This window comes from Lampetra fluviatilis, assembly GCF_964198595.1.
Source record: "Lampetra fluviatilis chromosome 48 unlocalized genomic scaffold, kcLamFluv1.1 SUPER_48_unloc_1, whole genome shotgun sequence".
Classification (NCBI taxonomy): domain Eukaryota; kingdom Metazoa; phylum Chordata; class Hyperoartia; order Petromyzontiformes; family Petromyzontidae; genus Lampetra; species Lampetra fluviatilis.
In genome coordinates, this window is record NW_027620429.1 from 71,278 (window position 1) to 95,666 (window position 24,389).

A 24,389-nucleotide genomic window follows, 5' to 3' on the forward strand; every position below is an offset into this window, starting at 1 on the left:
AGCATCAGCAGCTGCACAGGTCCATAGCAGCAGCAGCAGCAGCTTCACGATGGCCGCGTGTGTCTCTGTGTGTGTCACGATGGCCGCGTGTGTCTCTGTGTGTGTGTCAAGATGGCCGCGTGTGTCTCTGTGTGTGTCAAGATGGCCGCGTGTGTCTCTGCACCTGCCCAGGAAGAACGCCACGTAGAAGATGGAGCTGAAGTGGTTGATGAACTGGAAGATGAAGATGAAGATGCAAAATCGTCGCTCCCTCTTCTCTCGTGACACGCTCCCTGTCGCAACACCACAGGCAAAGGGGTCCCCCAGGTAGCCTTCAATAGGATGTAGGGGCAAGTGTTGTTAGCGAGCACACACATACTAACATACAAAGACAAAGACCCCGGATAGCCTGGAAGAGACTGTTGGAGCAAGTGCTGTGAGCGAGTAGTAGCCCCGATGAAGGCCGGCTTGGCACACGAGGGGGTAGGTGGCCAGCAAAGACACATAAACATGGTGGTGGTGATTATGGTGGTGGTGGTGATTATGATGTGACTGCCATTCTTCTACTCCGGTGGTGGGTGTACATCTAGGACCCAATTCAAACCCACAGTGGCCTGGTCTCAGTTAGCTGATGAAAGTTGGAAGCGATAATTTCATGGTTGCTTGCAGCTGGGGTTGGCATCGCCCCTCTCCTCCTGATGCCGAGAGGAAATGGGCGAGGTTTAGGACTGTGGCTCATGCAGCTGCAATGGCTGCTCTGTGAGCCAGAGACCCTGGCTGACAGAGGAGGTGTTCCGGCTGGCTGAGAAAAAGCGACAGTCCCACTCTCACCATATACAGCATCCCACATCAGAGATTGAGGAGGCTTACCGCAGCCTTTGCTCGGAGTTTCGGAGAGCCGTCTTGGGAGAAGGAAAATCGCTCAAACTGGAAAACATCATGGGGCAAAGTGTGGATGACCCTGCCGAAGCTGCTGTGCCTCAAAAATTAGCAGAAGTTGTCACCCCCTGTGAGTGGCTGGCTGAAGTGCCAACTGTTGAGGAAGTAAAAAAGGTGATCCAAAGTCTGAGACCAGGAAAAGTGCCAGGCAGAGATGATCTCCAAAGCGAAATAGTGAGGAAGGGTGCCATTTGTGTAGGGAATTCCCACAGGACCTGCATCTCTGCTTTATTGACCTGGGCAAGGCCTATGATACCATCAATAGGCCTGGGCTCGAGGTTGTTCATCATGCCTTTGGAGTCACCGACTCTCTACTCAAAATCATGAAAGGCCTTCATGGTGGTGGGCAGGCCTGGGTAAAGCGATGTGGCCAGCAGTCGGAGCCATTCCCCGTTCACCTTGGGGTGTGACAGGGATATCCTCTGGCTCCCACATTATTTGACATCTTTTTTTACTATTTAGTTTGTGAAGCTTCTATGGCTGTACTGGAGGACACTCCATCTGGTACAGATACAATGCGAGGTTGATCGGTGTCCGGGTGCGGTCAAGGGATGGCTCCCTATTGGCCAACCATGTTACGTATGCCGATGATCTGGTGATTGCTGCTCGCTCAGAGGAGGAGTTGGAGGTGCTGCTGCTGAACCTGGAGTGAGACACAAAGAAGTGGGGCCTTCCCATCAGCCCATCCAAAACTAAGCACCTGCCTGGGTATTTTGTGCCGTAAATAGTTCCACCCCCTCAACTCCCCATTGGTGATGGGGCAGTTGTGGGGGAAGTAGAGAGTTTCCTAACCTGGGCAGTGTGCTCATGGCCAGCTCCGGTTGACAGCAGAACTCTCACATCCACATCAGTCGAGTGGCATTATATTTGTGCTGGCTGCGTAACGCTGTATGGAAGCGAACTGGTCTGTCGCTCCTCGCTCCACAGGAAGCTTCAGGTCTTCTCAGCCACAGTCATTTCCTCCCTTCTCTATGCTTGCACCCCCAATGGAACATCTTCGCCAGTTAGAAACATTTAGGCTGGCCTGCCTATGATCCATCCTGGGTTTAACCAGGCAGGATTGTGTGAGGAGCTCACAAATCCCATCAGTGAGCTCCGCCGGCAGGCAAGGCTGCGTTGGCTGGGTCATGTAGTCCACATGCCCAGTCACCGCATGCCTAAAAAGCTTTTGTTCAGCCGGATAGAGGGGGCTAAAGGGCGCCGCATGGGCTAGAAAAGAGATGGAGTGATGTGGTACAGGAGGACGTGGAGCTGAGTGGACTTGCCGATGACTGGTATCAGCAGTTTCAAGATCGGCCTCTGTGGAGGCGGCTCGTGAAGGATGCTACTGGGCAGTTGGAGGCATTTGTGACCTGCCAGCGGGCGTTCGACACTTCACCTGGCCTCAACGTGCACATAGCCTGGCAAAAGCATTGTGGTGATGTCACCGCCACTTAGTGGCGAATGGCAGTTGTTGTTGATTATGATGGTGGTGGTGGTGATGTCTGGATCAGGAATCTCACCGATGTTTGCCAATTTTGAGGCCACAATGCCGCACACCTGCAACAACAACATCAACAACATTACCACCAACATCACCACCACTGCCAACACCATCACCACCATCACCACCATCACCCCCATCACTCCCATCATCACCATCACTCCCATAACCCCTATCACCATCACCAACACCATCACCACCCCTATCACCATCACCACCATCACTGCCACCACCATCACCGCTGCCACCATCACCGCCATCATCACCATCACCATCACCGCGACTTTCACCGCCACCATCACCGCCACCGCCACCATCACCGCCATCATCACCATCCCCGTCACCATTACCATCACCATCACCACCACCATCACCACCACCACCATCACCACCACCATCAGCACCATCAGCGCGACCATCACCTTGTTCATGCACTGGATGAGCAGGAAGTGGAGGATGGCTCCGCTCCCCACCACCACGAGGCCGGCGTTGTTGCGGAAGAATCCGGGCTCCACTCTCCGTGAGAGCACGTCCCTCATGAGGACGCGGTAGGCCACGATAGCGTACGCAGCAACGATCTCGACGCAGATCTACACCACCACCACCACCACCACCACCACCACAACCACACAGATCTACACCACCACCACCACACAGATCCACACCACCACCACAACCACACAGATCAACACCACCACCACCACCACACAGATCTACACCACCACCACCACACAGATCAACACCACCACCACACAGATCAACACCACCACCACCACCACCACGCAGATCTACACCACCACCACCACCACACAAATCTACACCACCACACAGATCTACACCACCACCACACAGATCTACACCACCACCACCACACAAATCTACACCACCACACAGATCTACACCACCACCACAACCACACAGATCCACACCACCACCACACAGATCCACACCACCACCACCACACAGATCCACACCACCACCACCACACAGATCCACACCACCACCACCACCACCACACAGATCTACACCACCACCACACAAATCTACACCACCACACAGATCTACACCACCATCACCACCACTATCACCACAGATCTACAACAACTACAACCATAACCACCACACAGATATATAGCAACCACAACCACCACAGATCTGCACTGCAACCACGACCACAACAACCACCTTCACACAGATCTACAACACACAGATCTAGCTTACAACCACCACAACCACCACACAGATGTACACAACCACCACCACACGTGTGTACGTGTGTGTACGCGTGTGTACGCGTGTGTGTACATGCGTATGTGTGTGTACGCGTGTGTGTATACGTGTGTGTATGCGTGTGTGTACATACGTATGTGTGTACACGTGCGTACGTGTGTGTACGCGTGCGTGTACATGCGTATGTGTGTACACGTGCGTACGCGTGTGTACGCGTGTGTGTACATGCATATGTGTGTACACGTGCGTACGCGTGTGTACGCGTGTGTGTGCGCACGTGCACGTGTACTCGCGTGTGCGCGTGCGTGCACCGACCATGAGGAAGCAGACGATGGAGATGATGCCCAGCGAGACGACCTTGCGGCACGTGAGTCCCGAGGGCGACGCGGACGAGGAGGGGGGCTGGTGATGCTGGAAGGCGGTGCCACTGCGGCGGGGCGAACGTGGCCGGCCCGGCACGTAGCGGCGCGTCACCGTACGCAGCACCAACTCGTCCTGGCACCCAACAGCGGCGGCGGCAGCAGCAACATCATCATCAGCAGCAGCAACATCAGCAGCAGCAGCAGCAACATCATCAGCAGCAGCAGCAACATCATCAGCAGCAGCAGCAACATCATCAGCAGCAGCAGCAACATCATCAGCAGCAGCAGCAACATCATCAGCAGCAGCAGCGGCAACATCATCAGCAGCAGCAACATCAGCAGCAGCAGCAGCAACATCATCAGCAGCAGCAACATCATCAGCAGCAGCAGCAGAGCCACCACATCCTTACTCACCAAATGCCACCTCCACCACCTCCAGCGTCATCACCACGTCCAACATCAACATCACCATCAACATCACCACCTCCAATCACCATCACCACCTCCACCACAACTACCATCACCACCTCAAACTCAACCTCCACCACCATCACCACCACCTCCATCACCACCATCCCCACCACCACCACCCAACCACTACCACCTCAACCGCCACCATCTCCATCATCACCACAACCACCTCTAGTAACCAGCAGTCACCACCATCAGCAACAACCGACATTCGCCACTAAGTGGTGGTGACGTCACAATGGGACTTGTGCCAGGCTATGTGCACGTTGAGAACACCCGCTGGCAGGAGGTCACAGGACAGACCCAGCAGGTGCCACGGGTCGGATGACCGAGATGAGTGGCCAATGCACCACCTGTGCTTCCTACTTTGCCAACTTGATGTGTTTTAGCCGCCCGACGCTCCACTCATTGTTGTGAGCGTCGCTCCAACTGCCCAGTAGCAGCAGCGTCCTTCACGAGTCTCCTCCATAGAGGCCGATCTTGACACCGCTGATACCAGTTATTGGAAAGTCCACTCAGCTGCATATCATCTCATGCCACATCATTCCATCTCTTCTCCAGCCCATGTCACGCCCATTTAGCCCCCTCTATCTGGCCAAACAAAATCTGTTTGGGCATGCGGTTAGTTGGAATGTAGGCTACATAACCCAGCCAACGCAGCCTTGCCTGCCGGAGGAGCTCACCGATGGGACTGTGTTAAGATCTTTCAAGGATTTGTGAGCTTCTCACACAATCCAGCCTGGTTAAACCCAGGATTGATCGTATGTAGGCCAGCCTGAATGTTTCTAATTGGTGAAGATGTTCCATTAGGAGTGTCCACGTTTTGCAAGCATAGAGAAGGGAGGGAATGACTGTGGCCATTAAACCCGAAGCTTCGTGTGGAACAACGGACCAGGTAGCTTCTACACAGCGTTACATATTCAATGAAAAGATGATGCCTCTCAACCGATTTGGAGTGAGACCTCTGCTGTCAAACCAGGAGCTGGTCATATGCACACTGCCCAGGTATGGAAACCTCTCCACTCTCTTCACAACTGCCCGTCCAATGGGAAGTTGAGGGCATGGAGTATTTGATGATACATAATACCCAGGCAGGTGCTTAGCTGTGGAGGGACTGATGGCAAGGCCCCACGTCTTAGTGGCACCCTCCAGGTTCAGCAGCAGGGCCTCCAACTCCTCCTCTGAGTGAGCAGCAATCACCAGATCATCAGCATAGGGAGCCATCCCTCGACTGCACCCGAGCATCGATCATCCTCGCATTGTATCTGTACCAGATGGAATTCCCTCCGGTACTGCCATAGAAAGCATATTAAACTACCTGTTTGAAAAATATGTCCTTTAAAAATACTGAGGGAATTGCATCAGAAGCCCTCACTCACTCTACCGTATTAAAAATGAGCAACCCTCAACCACCTCCTCCACCAACTCCGCCATATCCACTACCTCTACCACCTCCATCATTACCACCACCTCCACCACCTCCACCACCTCTACCACCTCTACCACCTCCATCATTACCACCACCTCCACCACCACCACCTCCACCACCTCCACCACCTCCACCACCTACTCACCTCCACCACCTACTCACCTCCATCACCTACTCACCTCCTCCTCCCCCATGTCGAGGAGGTCCCACCTACAGGTGAGCACTGCCCGGTAGCGCTTCCACATCTCCAGGAACACTGTGGCTATGACACACACACAGACACACACACAGGCACACACACAGGCACACACACAGACACACACACGGACACACACAGACACACACACAGGCACACGGACACACACACAGACACACACACAGACACACACACAGGCACACACACGGACACACACACAGACACACACAGGCACACACACACAGGCACACACACGGACACACACACAGACACACACACAGGCACACACACAGGCACACACACGGACACACACACAGACACACACACAGACACACACACGGACACACAGATACACACAGACACACACAGACACACACACGGACACACACACAAGCACACACACAGACACACACACAGACACACACACGGACACACACACAGACACACACAGACACACAGACACACACACTCAGACACACAGACACACAGACACACACAGACACACATACACAGGCACACACACAGACACACACACAGACACACACAGACACACACACGGACACACAGAGACACACAGATACACACAGACACACACAGACACACACAGACACACACACAGAGACACACAGATACACACACACAGACACACACAGACACACACACAGGCACACAGGCACACACAGACACACAGACACACAGACACACACAGACACACACACACAGACACACACAGACACAAACAGACACACAGACACACACAGACACACACACACACAGACAGACACACAGACACACACAGACACACACACACAGACACACACAGACACACACACAGACACACACAGACACACACACACAGCTCCAGGCGTCGTTCGTCCACTAGGGGGCGTTGGGGCGCCGCCCCACCAAGCAGCTGGAGGTGAGACATTATTTCTCATAGAAATTCTATTAAATTGCTTTGTTGTGTTTACAAATGTTCAAATATAATGATTCTTTCAACGTGAATTGCCTAATAAAGACAACACTTTTAAGTTGATCACATTAGAAACCGCTGCAATACCACGGCCTCATTAGTGCCTGGGGGTGGTCTCGGGGCGGCTGTGAAGGCGTCCGAGTGAGAGATTTCCCGTCACTCGTTGCGACCAGCTCCGCATTCAGGGCGGTGGAGAAGGTGCCAATGGCGGTAATGAGACGACGGCACAACGCGAGGGTGCACTGCACACGTAGCAGGTCACGGCCTACACGCTCTAGGCTTTTGACAGAGTGTGGTGTGGAATTGAGGGTCATGGGGACAACATTTGATTGATCTGTTGTTCTGTTTCGTGTTTTGTATAAACGCCTACCGTTGATAGATAAGACGACTTAGGGGGGGCAATAACTGACGAGGTTTTTCTTAATTAGAACACCATCTTTTCAGAGGTCACTCACAACAGCCCCACCCAGTGGCAATGTCGCGAGACGCCACTGCAGAACCCCCCCAGGTAGCCAACGCCGGCTGTCGGGGCAAGAGCTGCCGCTATAGAGCAGCAGCAGCAGTAGCGGCACTTACGATGAGTGGGGGGCGGTGTCACTGGAAACCCGACACCCCCCCCCCCACCGTGTCGCCTTGACAGACTGTCCGGGCGAGTGCTGTGAGCGAGTAGCAGTTCCTGTGAAGGCGACTGCTGCTGGCGATGCTGCTAATGATGCTACCGCTACTGTTTCTGCTACTGCTGCTGATGATGATGTTGCTGATGATGACGATGTATTTACCCCAAACGGCCATGAAGACAGCGAAGAACACAGTGGCGCTGTTGTCGAACAGATGGGCGACCTGTAGGGAGTACAGATAGATACACCTTACATTGACCAGATGAGTCTATAGACTCATCATTTCCCCATAGACTCAACACTGCACCATAGACTCAACACTGCACCATAGACTCAACACTGCCCCATAGACTCAACACTGCACCATAGACTCAACACTGCTCATAGACTCAACACTGCACCATAGACTCAACCCTGCTCATAGACTAAACTGCCCCATAGACTCAACACTGCACCATAGACTCAACACTGCACCATAGACTCAACACTGCACCATAGACTCAACACTGCCCCATAGACTCAACACTGCACCATAGACTCAACCCTGCTCATAGACTCAACACTGCACCATAGACTCAACCCTGCTCATAGACTAAACTGCCCCATAGACTCAACACTGCCCCATAGACTCAACACTGCCACCCATAGACCTAGTGGCCATTTGTGAACCCCAGGCGAGCGGGTCGTGACGAGCCTGACCTTGGCGAAGGTGCACGTGTCCGACAGGTTCCAGAAGTGGCAGCCCTCGTCACACAGGGGACACATGACGATGTCCGTCGCTTCGCACACCTCCTTGCTACAAAGACAGAGGCAAAGGTCCCCCGTGTACGGGCAAGTGCATCTTGTTAGTAGCGAGAAGCAGCAGCAGCCGCAGCAGCATCTGTGTGGCACACGAGGGGGTGGCTGGGTAGCCAGTAGCGCGCCCGCCTGCCCAGCCGCCTCCGTCTCCCCAGTGCTGGCGATGTTCACTACACATCGCACCGGGTACTCATTTGAGGCCGAGTCGACCTAGGGGAGGCCCAGGACCAGTTCAGATAATCGTCACCCGTGTTGGTGTCCGTGCGCGGGAATCGAACTCGGGGTGGCGGGTTCATGGCGCAGTGCAGCGACAACCGCAGCGCCACCACTCCCCACGCACACCACGGAGACAACAGACAAAGCTCCCCCAGGTAGCCCGGGCCTATACGAGTGGTGGACTATAACCTCGGTTGACTATACCGGTGGTGGACTATACATCTACACATGTGGTGGACTATATGAACGGTGGATGATATGAGTGGTGGACTCTACCTGACCACGTTGGAGTTGAAGGTGGCCACTCCGTAGAGGAACACCCCAAATCCCACCAGGGTGGACACCAGCAGGATGTGGGTGTACCAGCCCAGCCACGCAAAGTACATGCACACCTGCTCTCCATAGTACGCCCTGCACACACACACACACACAGACACACACAGCCACACACACACAGCCACGCACACACACACAGCCACGCAAAGTACATGCAGACCTGCTCTCCATAGTACGCCCTGCGCACACACACACACACAGCCACACACACACACAGCCACGCACACACACACAGCCACGCACACACACACAGCCACGCAAAGTACATGCACACCTGCTCTCCATAGTACGCCCTGCGCACACACACAGACACACACAGCCACACACACACAGCCACACACACACACACAGCCACGCACACACAGCCACACACACACACAGCCACACACACACACAGCCACGCACACACACAGCCACACACACACACAGCCACGCACACACACACAGCCACACACACACAGCCACGCACACACACAGCCACACACACACACAGCCACACACACACACACAGCCACACACACACACACAGCCACACAGACACACAGCCACACACACACACACAGCCACACAGACACACAGCCACACACACACACACAGACACACACACAGCCACACACACACACACAGCCACGCACACACACACAGACACGCAAAGTACATGCACACCTGCTCTCCATAGTACGCCCTGCGTACACACACACACAGAGACACACACACACAGCCACACACACACACAGCCACGCACACACACACAGCCACGCACACACACAGCCACACACACACACAGCCACGCACACACACACACAGACACACACAGCCACACACACACACACAGCCACGCACACACACACAGCCACACACACACAACCACGCACACACACACAGCCACGCACACACACACAGCCACACACACACACAGCCACGCACACACACACAGCCACGCAAAGTACATGCACACCTGCTCTCCATAGTACGCCCTGCGCACACACACACACAGAGACACACACACACAGCCACACACACACACACACAGCCACGCACACACACACAGCCACGCACACACACACAGCCACGCACACACACAGCCACACACACACACAGCCACGCACACACACACACAGACACACACAGCCACACATACACACAACCACGCACACAGCCACACACACACAACCACGCACACACACACAGCCACACACACACACAGCCACGCACACACACACACAGACACACACAGCCACACACACACACACAGCCACGCACACACACACAGCCACACACACACAACCACGCACACACACACAGCCACGCACACACACACAGCCACACACACACACAGCCACGCACACACACACAGCCACGCAAAGTACATGCACACCTGCTCTCCATAGTACGCCCTGCGCACACACACACACAGAGACACACACACACAGCCACACACACACACAGCCACGCACACACACACAGCCACGCACACACACACAGCCACGCACACACACAGCCACACACACACACAGCCACGCACACACACACACAGACACACACAGCCACACATACACACAACCACGCACACAGCCACACACACACAACCACGCACACACACACAGCCACACACACACACAGCCACGCACACACACACAGCCACGCAAAGTACATGCACACCTGCTCTCCATAGTACGCCCTGCGCACACACGCACAGACACGTGGACACACACAGACACGTGGACACACACACACAGACACGTGTACATACGTGTGCGTACACACGCACAGACACGTGGACACACGCGCACACGTGGAAACACACACACGGACACGTGTACACGCACACACACGATGATAATGATGATGATTTTAATTTGTTGCTACTGATGATGCTGCTATTGATAGAGATGCAGCTGCTGCTGCTGATGATGATGCTGCTGCTGCTGATGTGTTCACCTCACGAGGTTGAGGGGCTGCAGTTTGAACAGGGCACGGATGTGGCCCCAACGCTTCATCAGGTTATCCCGGATTCGCTTCTGTAAACAAAATCAAACGACAGCAGCGAACAGCTCAACACAGCGACACGAACATCGACCCGAAGCCCACAATGAGCCACGTCGCCCAGGCGGGGTAGAGAGTGGGAAACTCGGGTGGCTGGGAGATGTTATCTGCCTCGCCCCGTACGCGGGAGGTCGCGGGTTCGATCCCGACCCGCCAGCCAAGCGAAGCGCCCGTCCGCCCTCAGCCCTCGAAGGTGCCGGGCTCATTGACCTCCACCTGCCACTGGGCACCGACCAGTTGCAGGTAGCACCACCCACTGTTGTTACGGTAGAGGAGCAAGGCCTGACCTGACACTTGACTACACTATTATACACTACACTATATACTACACTACACTATACACTACACTACACACTACACTATACACTACACTACTATACACTACACTATACACCAGAGGTGTGGACTCGAGTCATGTGACTTGGACTCGAGTCAGACTCGAGTCATGAATTTGAAGACTTGCGACTCGACTTGGACTTGCATAACAATGACTTTGTCCCACCTATGAGATGTGGACTCGAGTCATGTGACTTGGACTCGAGTCAGACTCGAGTCATGAATTTGATGACTTGCGACTCGACTTGGACTTGCATAACAATGACTTTGTCCCACCTCTGCTATACACTACACTATACACTACACGACTATACTACACTACACTATACACTACACGACACTACACTATACACTACACTATACACTACACTATACACTACACGACTATACTACACTACACTATACACTACACGACACTGCACTATACACTACACTATACACTACACTATATACTACACGACTATACACTACACACTACACTACACACTACACTACTATACACTACACACTACACTATACACTACACTACTATACACTACACTATACACTACACTATACACTACACGACTATACTACACTACACTATACACTACACGATTATACACTACACACTACACTATACACTACACTACTATACACTACACTATACACTACACTACTATACACTACACTATACACTACACTATACACTACACGACTATACTACACTACACTATACACTACACGACTATACACTACACACTACACTACTATACACTACACTACTATACACTACACACTACACTATACACTACAGAACTATACACTACGCAACTATTTGGTACACTATTATACACTACAGTACACACTACACGACAGAATACACTACACTATGAACGACACTCGTATTCTACGTAGGGACTGCGTCTGTGCTGTAGCTACTGACCTCGTGCAGAGGGAAGTGGGTCTTCACGTGATCCTCAAGGTGCTCCAGCCACTGGAACTCTGGCGGAACCAGAGCAGCAACCACATCAACAACAACCACAACAACCACAGCAACAACAACCACAACAACCACAGCAACCACATCAACAACAACCACAACAACCACAGCAACCACATCAACAACAACCACAACAACCACAGCAACCACATCAACAACAACCACAACAACCACAGCAACAACAACCACATCAACCACAGCAACCACATCAACAACAACCACAACAACCACAGCAACCACATCAACAACATCAACCACAGCAACAACAACCACATCAACCACATCAACAACAACCACAACAACCACATCAACATCAACCACATCAACAACAGCAACCACATCAACAACAACCACAACAACCACATCAACATCAACCACATCAACAACAGCAACCACATCAACAACAACCACAACAACCACATCAACAACAACCACAACAACCACAACAACAACTACCACCGGTCTGCGTGAGACTCTCCGCCCCAAGTCCCGGCGCCGTGAGTCCCACTCACGTCTCTCCGTGAGTGGGACAGCCACACTCACGTCTCTCCGTGAGTGGGACAGCCACACTCACGTCTCTCCGTGAGTGGGACAGCCACACTCACGTCTCTCCGTGAGTGGGACAGCCACACTCACGTCTCTCCGTGAGTGGGACAGCCACACTCACGTCTCTCCGTGAGTGGGACAGCCACACTCACGTCTCTCCGTGAGTGGGACAGCCACACTCACGTCTCTCCGTGAGTGGGACAGCCACACTCACGTCTCTCCGTGAGTGGGACAGCCACACTCACGTCTCTCCGTGAGTGGGACAGCCACACTCACGTCTCTCCGTGAGTGGGACAGCCACACTCACGTCTCTCCGTGAGTGGGACAGCCACACTCACGTCTCTCCGTGAGTGGGACAGCCACACTCACGTCTCTCCGTGAGTGGGACAGCCACACTCACGTCTCTCCGTGAGTGTGGCTGTCCCACTCACGTCTCTCCGTGAGTGGGACAGCCACACTCACGTCTCTCCGTGAGTGTGGCTGTCCCACTCACGTCTCTCCGTGAGTGTGGCTGTCCCACTCACGTCTCTCCGTGAGTGTGGCTGTCCCACTCACGTCTCTCCGTGAGTGGGACAGCCACACTCACGTCTCTCCGTGAGTGTGGCTGTCCCACTCACGTCTCTCCGTGAGTGTGGTTGTCCCACTCACGTCTCTCCGTGAGTGGGACAGCCACACTCACGTCTCTCCGTGAGTGTGGCTGTCCCACTCACGTCTCTCCGTGTTCTGCATCATGAAGTTCACTATCTTCCCGTTCATGGCTCCTCGCTTCGATGAATCTCTGCAACACATCACAATCAAGATCACAATCAACATCATCAGCAGCATCATAATCAGCAGCATCATCATCATCAGCAGCATCATCATCATCATCAGCAGCATCATCATCATCAGCAGCATCATCAGCAGCATCATCATCAGCAGCAGCAGCATCAGCAGCATCATCAGCAGCAGCATCATCATCATCATCAGCAGCATCATCATCATCATCAGCAGCATCATCATCATCATCAGCAGCATCAGCAGCATCATCATCATCATCAGCAGCATCATCATCAGTAGCATCATCATCAGCAGCATCATCAGCAACAGCAGCATGAGCAGCATTATCACCAATATGGACTCAACTGTCCTGCCGAGTTTGGCTGAAACTGAACCATGGAATCGCGAGTCACCGTGGCCCCGTCACGCCGCACACATAGAGACACGGGGCTCATTCAGGAACCCCCCGGGGGATGTGGCTGATTGTCGCCGGGGCGAGCCACCCATAGGCACGCAGAGTTTGCCTGAAATGGGACCGCCGTGTCCACAATTACCACGTCCCCCCGCTACACACGGACACAACTCGTTCACTAACGCGTTGGTCAATCTGGCTGGTGTTCTCTGGGGTGCGTCTCCCATACGGACTCAACTTCCCTGTAGAGTTTGGCCTGTCCAGAGGTATCGTGCCCGCCCCCCATTAGACACGGGTGCGTGAGTGTGTGTGACACTACCTGTCAGAAAGCATCCCAGCCTCTGGATTGATGTTGGGGTTGGTTTTGCAGCATTTGAGGTAAGAGGTAGTGCAGGTATCCTCAAACTCCTCACTGCTCTCACAGAGAGAGAGAGAACCATGGACATCCAAAGAGATGTATGGAGAGCCATAGATATACATACAGATGCACAGGTTCACAGAGACCCACACTCACCACACAGAGACCCACAGACTCACCACACAGAGACCCACAGACTCACCACACAGAGACCCACAGACTCACCACACAGACTCACCACAGACCACACAGAGACCCACAGACTCACCACACAGAGACCCACAGACTCACCACACAGAGACCCACAGACTCACCACACAGAGACCCACAGACTCACCACACAGAGACCCACAGACTCACCACACAGAGACCCACAGACTCACCACACATAGACCCACAGACTCACCACACAGAGACCCACAGACTCACCACACAGAGACCCACAAACTCACCACACAGAGACCCACAGACTCACCACACAGAGACCCACAGACTCACCACACAGAGACCCACAGACTCACCACACAGAGACCCACAGACTCACCACACAGATACCCACAGACTCACCACACAGAGACCCACAGACTCACCACACATAGACCCACAGACTCACCACACAGAGACCCACAGACTCACCACACAGAGACCCACAAACTCACCACACAGAGACCCACAGACTCACCACACAGAGACCCACAGACTCACCACACAGAGACCCACAGACTCACCACACAGAGACCCACAGACTCACCACACAGATACCCACAGACTCACCACACAGAGACCCACAGACTCACCACACAGAGACCCACAGACTCACCACACAGAGACCCACAGACTCACCACACAGAGACCCACAGACTCACCACACAGAGACCCACAGACTCACCACACAGACTCACCACAGACCACACAGAGACCCACAGACTCACCACACAGAGACCCACAGACTCACCACACAGAGACCCACAGACTCACCACACAGAGACCCACAGACTCACCACACAGAGACCCACAGACTCACCACACAGAGACCCACAGACTCACCACACATAGACCCACAGACTCACCACACAGAGACCCACAGACTCACCACACAGAGACCCACAAACTCACCACACAGAGACCCACAGACTCACCACACAGAGACCCACAGACTCACCACACAGAGACCCACAGACTCACCACACAGAGACCCACAGACTCACCACACAGATACCCACAGACTCACCACACAGAGACCCACAGACTCACCACACAGAGACCCACAGACTCAACACACAGAGACCCACAGACTCACCACACAGAGACCCACAGACTCAACACACAGAGAACCACAGACTCACCACACAGAGACCCACAGACTCACCACACAGAGACCCACACTCACCACACAGACTCACCACAGACTCACCACACAGAGACCCACAGACTCACCACACAGAGACCCACAGACTCACCACACAGACTCACCACAGACTCACCACACAGAGACCCACAGACTCACCACACAGAGACCCACACTCACCACACAGACTCACCACAGACTCACCACACAGAGACCCACAGACTCACCACGCAGAGACCCACAGAGACCCACAGACTCACCACACAGAGACCCACAGACTCACCACACAGAGACCCACACTCACCACACAGAGACCCACAGACTCACCACACAGAGACCCACAGACTCACCACACAGAGACCCACAGACTCACCACACAGAGACCCACAGACTCACCACACAGAGACCCACAGACTCATCACACAGAGACCCACACACTCACCACACAGAGACCCACAGACTCATCACACAGAGACTCACACTCACCACACAGAGACCCACAGACTCACCACACAGAGACCCACAGACTCACCACACAGAGACCCACAGACTCACCACACAGAGACCCACACTCACCACACAGAGACCCACAGACTCACTACACAGAGACCCACAGACTCACCACACAGAGACCCACAGACTCACCACACAGAAACCCACAGACTCACCACACAGAGACCCACAGACTCACCACACAGAGACCCACAGACTCACCACACAGAGACCCACAGACTCACCACACAGAGACCCACAGACTCACCACACAGAGACCCATAGATTCACCACACGGAGACCCACACTCACCACACAGAGACCCACAGACTCACCACACAGAGACCCACACTCACCACACAGAGACCCACAGACTCACCACACAGAGACCCACAGACTCACCACACAGAGACCCACAGACTCACCACACAGAGACCCACAGACTCACCACACAGAGACCCACAGACTCACCACACAGAGACCCACAGATTCACCACACAGAGACCCACAGACTCAACACAGAGAACCACAGACTCACCACACAGACTCACCACAGACTCACCACAGACTCACCACAGACTCACCACACAGAGACCCACAGACTCACCACAGACTCACCACACAGAGACCCACAGACTCACCACACAGAGACCCACAGACTCACCACAGACTCAGCACACAGAGACACTAGGAACCTCGCAACCCAAATTCGATTCGCGCTCACGGCCACCAACACCAGTGACGATTATCTGAACCGGTTCTGGGCCTCCCCTAGGTCGCCCCAGCCTAAAACGAGTACCCGGTGCGGTGTGCAGTACACATCGTCACTAGGGAGACAAAGGCGGCCGGGTGGGCGAGGGTGGTGCAGGCCACCCACCCCCTCTGTGCTGCTGCTCGCGACTCACAGCACTTGCCCCTACAGCCCTGTTGGAGGCTACCGGGGGGACCTTTGCCTGTGTGTGAGGGCCGGCCGCAGTTTACCACTCGCTGCTGCCTCCCGCCTCGTCCTCCAGCAGCTCGGAGGAGAATTCGCGAATGTAGCGCCGCCTCCTGTTCACCACGAGGGGAGCGGTGGGTGGTGAGGGGGGGTGAGTGGGTCGGTGAGTGGGTCGGTGAGTGAGGAAGGTGAGTGGGGGAGGTGAGTGAGTGGGTGCGTGGGTGGGTGAGTGAGTGAGTGGATGGGTGGGTGAGTGGGTGGGTGGGTGAGTGGATGGGGGGTGAGTGAGTGGATGGGTGGGTGGGTGAGTGAGTGGGTGAGTAAGTGGATGGGTGAGTGAGTGGGTGGGTGGGTGAGTGGATGGGTGGGTGAGTGAGTGTATGGGTGGGTGAGTGGATGGGGGGTGAGTGAGTGGATGGGTGGGTGAGTGAGTGAGTGGATGGGTGAGTGAATGGATGGGTGGGTGAGTGAGTGGGTGAGTAGGTGGATGGGTGGGTGAGTGGGTGGGTGGGTGGGTGAGTGGATGGGTGGGTGAGTGAGTGGATGGGTGGGTGAGTGGATGGGGGGTGAGTGATTGGATGGGTGGGTGAGTGAGTGAGTGGATGGGTGAGTGAATGGATGGGTGGGTGAGTGAGTGGATGGGTGGGTGAGTGGATGGGGGGTGAGTGAGTGGATGGGTGGGTGAGTGGGTGGGAGGGTGAGTGGGTGGGAGGGTGAGTGGGTGGGTGGGTGAGTAGGTGGATGGGTGGGTGAGTGGGTGGGTGGGTGGGTGAGTGGATGGGGGGTGAGTGAGTGGATGGGTGGGTGAGTGAGTGAGTGGGTGAGTAGGTGGATGGGTGGGTGAGTGGGTGGGTGGGTGGGTGAGTGGATGGGTGGGTGAGTGAGTGGATGGGTGGGTGAGTGGATGGGGGGTGAGTGAGTGGATGGGTGGGTGAGTGAGTAAGTGGATGGGTGAGTGAATGGATGAGTGGGTGAGTGAGTGGATGGGTGGGTGAGTGGATGGGGGGTGAGTGAGTGGATGGGTGGGTGAGTGGGTGGGAGGGTGAGTGGGTGGGAGGGTGAGTGGGTGGGTGGGTGAGTAGGTGGATGGGTGGGTGAGTGGGTGGGTGGGTGGGTGAGTGGATGGGGGGTGAGTGAGTGGATGGGTGGGTGAGTGAGTGGGTGAGTAGGTGGATGGGTGGGTGAGTGGGTGGGTGGGTGGGTGAGTGGATGGGTGGGTGAGTGAGTGGATGGGTGGGTGAGTGGATGGGGGGTGAGTGAGTGGATGGGTGGGTGAGTGAGTGAGTGGATGGGTGAGTGAATGGATGGGTGGGTGAGTGAGTGGATGGGTGGGTGAGTGGATGGGGGGTGAGTGAGTGGATGGGTGGGTGAGTGGGTGGGAGGGTGAGTGGGTGGGAGGGTGAGTGGGTGGGTGAGTAGGTGGATGGGTGGGTGAGTGGGTGGGTGGGTGGGTGAGTGGATGGGGGGTGAGTGAGTGGATGGGTGGGTGAGTGAGTGGGTGAGTAGGTGGATGGGTGGGTGAGTGGGTGGGTGGGTGAGTGGATGGGTGGGTGAGTGAGTGGATGGGTGGGTGAGTGGATGGGGGGTGAGTGAGTGGATGGGTGGGTGAGTGAGTGGATGGGTGAGTGAATGGATGGGTGGGTGAGTGAGTGGATGGGTGGGTGAGTGGATGAGGGGTGAGTGAGTGGATGGGTGGGTGAGTGGGTGGGAGGGTGAGTGGGTGGGAGGGTGAGTGGGTGGGTGGGTGAGTAGGTGGATGGGTGGGTGAGTGGGTGGGTGGGTGAGTGGATGGGTGGGTGAGTGAGTGGATGGGTGGGTGAGTGGATGGGGGGTGAGTGAGTGGATGGGTGGGTGAGTGAGTGAGTGGATGGGTGAGTGAATGGATGGGTGGGTGAGTGAGTGGATGGGTGGGTGAGTGGATGGGGGGTGAGTGAGTGGATGGGTGGGTGAGTGGGTGGGAGGGTGAGTGGGTGGGAGGGTGAGTGGGTGGGTGGGTGAGTAGGTGGATGGGTGGGTGAGTGGGTGGGTGGGTGGGTGAGTGGGTGGGTGGGTGAGTGGGTGGATGGGTGGTGCTGATGATTCTGATGTTGATGTCCTCACCCCAAAGCTGCTGATCCATTTACGATTTTCAGGTCTTTTTTTGAAAATATCTCACTGCAACAACCACACAACAACCACTCAACAACCACTCAACAACCACACAACAACCACACAACAACCACTCAACAACCACACAACAACCACACAACAACCACACAACAACCACTCAACAACCACACAACAACCACACAACAACCACTCAGCCACACAACCACTCAACCACTCAACAACCACACAACAACCACTCAACAACCACACAACAACCACACAACAACCACACAACAACCAAACAACAACCACTCAACAACCACACAACAACCACTCAACAACCACTCAACAACCACTCAACAACCACACAACAACCACACAACAACCACACAACAACCACTCAACAACCACACAACAACCACTCAACAACCACACAACAACCACACAACAACCACTCAACAACCACACAACAACCACACAACAACCACACAACAACCACACAACAACCACTCAACAACCACTCAGCCACACAACCACTCAACCACTCAACAACCACACAACAACCACTCAACAACCACACAACAACCACACAACAACCACACAACAACCACTCAACAACCACACAACAACCACTCAACAACCACACAACAACCACTCAACAACCACACAACAACCACACAACAACCACACAACAACCACTCAACAACCACACAACAACCACTCAACAACCACACAACAACCACTCAACAACCACTCAGCCACACAACCACTCAACCACTCAACAACCACACAACAACCACTCAACAACCACACAACAACCACTCAACAACCACACAACAACCACACAACAACCACACAACAACCACTCAACAACCACACAACAACCACTCAACAACCACACAACAACCACACAACAACCACACAACAACCACACAACAACCACACAACAACCACTCAACAACCACACAACAACCACACAACAACCACTCAACAACCACACAACAACCACACAACAACCACACAACAACCACTGAACAATATAATGTGATTCTGTTGTGTTGGTTGTTGTGGTGCTTCTTGTTGCAGTGGTCGTGGTGGTTGTTGTGGTCGTTGTTGTAATTGTTGTGGTGGTGGTCGTGGTTGTTGTTGTTGTTGTGTTTACCTCTCTGGGATTTTTGTCATCTGTTCGTAAACATCGAGAAATGGCGCCTTGACCACAATGCACGTCATGTCCTGGACCACAACCATGGCAACAATAACCATAGCAACAATAACCTTAGCAACAACATCAACCATAGCACCAACAACCATAGCATGACTATCAACATCAACAACCATAGCAACAACAACCATAGAAAAAACCATAGCAACAACATCAACCATAGCAACAACAACCACAGCAATAACATCAACAACATCAACAACAACCATAGCAACAACAACATCAACAACAACCATAGCAACAACAACATCAACAACATCAACAACAACCATAGCAACAACAACATCAACAACAACGCCGCCGTGTGCCACAGTTCCTGCCTTCATAGGCGCTGCTGCCGCTACAGACAGAACTTGCCCCTCTACAGCCTTGCTAGAGGCTACACGGGGAGCTTTGTCTTTAGCTTTGTGGTGGGGGGGCAGTGGTGGGGGGCAGTGGTGGGGGGGGGCAGTGGTGGGGGGTAGTAGTGGGGGGCAGTGGTGGTGGGGGGCGGTGGTGTTGGTGGTGGTGGGGCACTGTGGTAGTGGTAGTGGTGGTGGGGGGCTGTGGTGGTGGTGGTAGTGGGGGGCACTGTGGTGGTGGTGGTGGTAGTAGTGGTGGTGGTGGTGGTGTTGGTGGTGGTAGTGGTGGTAGTAGTAGTGGTGGTGGTGGTGGTAGTGGTGGTAGTAGTGGTGGTGTTGGTGGTGTTGGGGGGCTGCACCTGGTCTCTGTGTTGGTGTGGTGGTGGTGGGTAGTGGTGGTGTGAGTGATGGTGGTGGTGGTGTTAGTAGTGGTGGTGGTGTGGTGGTGGTGTTGGTGGTGGGTAGTGGTGGTGTGAGTGATGGTGGTGGTGGTGTTAGTAGTGGTGGTGGTGGTGGGGGGCTGCACCTGGTCTCTGTGTTGGTGTGGTGGTGGTGTGAGTGATGGTGGTGGTGGTGTTGGTGGTGGTGTTGGTGGTGGTGGTTTGGCTGCACCTGGTCTCTGTGTTGGTGTGGTGGTGGTGGTGGGTAGTGGTGGTGTGAGTGATGGTGTTAGTAGTGGTGTTGGTGGTGGTGTTGGTGGTGGTGGTTTGGCTGCACCTGGTCTCTGTGTTGGTGTGGTGGTGGTGTGAGTGATGGTGGTGGTGGTGTTGGTGGTGCTGGTAGTGTTGATGTTGGGGGGCTGCACCTGGTCTCTGTGTTGGTGTGGTGGGTAGTGGTGGTGGTGGTGGTGGTGTGAGTGATGGTGTTAGTAGTGGTGGTGGTGGTGGTGTTAGTAGTGGTGGTGGTGGTGTTGGTGTTGGGGGGCTGCACCTGGTCTCTGTGTTGGGGTGGTGGTGGTGGTGGTGGGTAGTGGTGGTGTGAGTGATGGTGTTAGTAGTGGTGGTGGTGTTGGTGGTGGTGTTGGTGGTGGTGGTGTGAGTGATGGTGTTAGTAGTGGTGGTGTTCGTGGTGGTGGTGGTGTTGGTGGTGGTTTGGCTGCACCTGGTCTCTGTGTTGGTGTGGTGGTGGTGGTGGGTAGTGGTGGTGTGAGTGATGGTGTTAGTAGTGGTGGTGGTGTTGGTGGTGGTGTTGGTGGTGGTGGTGTGAGTGATGGTGTTAGTAGTGGTGGTGTTCGTGGTGGTGGTGTTGGTGGTGGTTTGGCTGCACCTGGTCTCTGTGTTGGTGTGAGCTCAGTGTGAGCTCGGCGTGAGTCGCCCCCTGGGGCAGGTCGCGTCGGCCGCACAGCACCACAGCATAGCCCTCCTGCTCACAAACAACAACATCAACATCATCATCATCATCAACATCATCATCAACATCATCATCATCATCACCATCAACACACAGCACCACGGCGTAGCCCCCCTGCTCACAAACAACAACAACAACAACAACATCAAAAACAACAACAACATCATCATCATCATCAACAGCATCACCATCAACAACAGCATCAACAACAACATCACCATCATCATCAACAACATCAACAACACACAGCACCACGGCGTAGCCCCCCTGCTCACAAACAACAACAACAACAACATCAACAACAACAACATCATCATCAACATCATCAACAGCATCACCATCAACAACAACATCAACAACAACAACATCATCATCAACATCATCAACAGCATCACCATCAACAACATCAACAACACACAGCACCACGGCGTAGCCCCCCTGCTCACAGGCAACAACAACAACAACATCAACAACAACATCATCAACAACATCAACAACAACATCATCATCATCAACAACAACATCCACACACAGCACCACGGCGTAGCCCCCCTGCTCACAGGCAACAACAACAACAACATCAACAACAACATCATCAACAACATCAACAACAACATCATCATCATCAACAACATCACCATCAACACACAGCACCACAGCGTAGCCCCCCTTCTCACAGGCCACGACAAACAACATCAACACCATCATCACCATCATCATCAACATCAACAACATCATCATCAACATCAACAACACCATTGGAACCTCATTTGCCAGTAAAAATATGATAATCGTTTTTTCACCCTTCTATCTGGCAACAAAACTGACACCTTTTTTACAAGGAGTCATGTTTGCATAGACCACAATACCTGCGATCGGAATGCAAACAAAAAACACAACTCTGATAATGTATGCACTGTCCCTTGAAGTTGATTGGTCCACACCCGAGACAGCTATTCTTAGAGCCCAGTCTCACATGGTGTTGGACCAGATGATGCCAAAAGGCGCATAACTCAATGACAATGCACCATCAGAGTTTGCATTATGACTGCAGGTATTGTGGTCAATGCAAACATGACTCCTTGTAAAAAAAGGTGTCAGTTTTTTTTCCAGATAAAAGGGTAAAAAAACTATTATCAACATCACCAACATCATCAACAACATCAACAACATCACCATCAACAACAACATCACCATAAACATCATCACCATCAACAACATCATCAACAACATCATCACCATTAACATCATCACCATCAACAACATCAACATCACCCTCAACAACATATTGGTGGTGGTGGTGGTGATGGTGGTGGTGATGATGGTGGTGGTGATGGTGGTGGTGGTGGTGATTGTGGTGGTGATGATGGTGGTGATGGTGGTGATGATGGTGGTGGTGGTGGAGGTGGTGATGGTGGTGATGGTGGTGGTGGTGATGGTGGTGGTGATGATGGTGGTGGTGGTGGTGATGATGGTGGTGGTGATGGTGGTGGTGATGGTGGTAGTGGTGATGGTGGTTTATGGTGATGGTGGTGTTAATCTCACCTCCAGGTCCTCCTCGTCTGACATCGCGTCCTCGTCTGAAACAACATCACCACCATCATCATCATCACCACCATCATCACCTTGACCACCATCCCCAACACTCCACACAGACACTGCACACACCACACAAACCACACACAACCACACACACTACACACACACACCACACACACTACACACACACACACCACACACACACACCACACACACACACTACACACACACTCACCACACACACTACACACACACACCACACACCACACACACCACACACACACACCACACACACACCACACACACCACACACACCACACACACCACACTACACACACTCACTACACACAGACTACACACAAACACACACTACACACACACTCCCTACACACACCACACTCACTACACACGCACACCACACACACTACACACACACACACACCACACACACACATAAACACCACACACACTACACACACACTACACACACACCACACACACACCACACACACACTCACTACACTCACTACACACAGACACCACACACACACACTATACTCACTACACACACTACACACACACCACACACACACACCAACCACAC

General features: G+C 53.6%; 1 protein-coding gene across 2 annotated transcripts in view; it reads right to left on the bottom strand.

The window, feature by feature from the left end:
- Window positions 1-24,389, bottom strand: part of LOC144953847 (anoctamin-4-like) — a 49,530-nt gene that overhangs the window by 15,953 nt on the left and 9,188 nt on the right. For both annotated transcript variants that reach the window (XM_078884501.1, XM_078884502.1), the window contains exons 2-18: window positions 23,792-23,826; window positions 22,163-22,258; window positions 20,496-20,566; window positions 19,346-19,399; window positions 17,290-17,358; window positions 14,430-14,522; window positions 13,650-13,717; window positions 12,337-12,395; window positions 10,971-11,050; window positions 8,970-9,104; window positions 8,379-8,475; window positions 7,842-7,902; window positions 6,073-6,155; window positions 3,947-4,126; window positions 2,824-2,991; window positions 2,421-2,457; window positions 164-272 (exon numbers count right to left, since the gene is read on the bottom strand). In XM_078884501.1, the coding sequence (XP_078740627.1) occupies window positions 164-272; window positions 2,421-2,457; window positions 2,824-2,991; window positions 3,947-4,126; window positions 6,073-6,155; window positions 7,842-7,902; window positions 8,379-8,475; window positions 8,970-9,104; window positions 10,971-11,050; window positions 12,337-12,395; window positions 13,650-13,717; window positions 14,430-14,522; window positions 17,290-17,358; window positions 19,346-19,399; window positions 20,496-20,566; window positions 22,163-22,258; window positions 23,792-23,815 (1,484 nt within the window). In that variant the 5' untranslated portion in view covers window positions 23,816-23,826. The remainder of the gene's footprint in view (window positions 1-163; window positions 273-2,420; window positions 2,458-2,823; window positions 2,992-3,946; window positions 4,127-6,072; window positions 6,156-7,841; window positions 7,903-8,378; window positions 8,476-8,969; window positions 9,105-10,970; window positions 11,051-12,336; window positions 12,396-13,649; window positions 13,718-14,429; window positions 14,523-17,289; window positions 17,359-19,345; window positions 19,400-20,495; window positions 20,567-22,162; window positions 22,259-23,791; window positions 23,827-24,389) is intronic.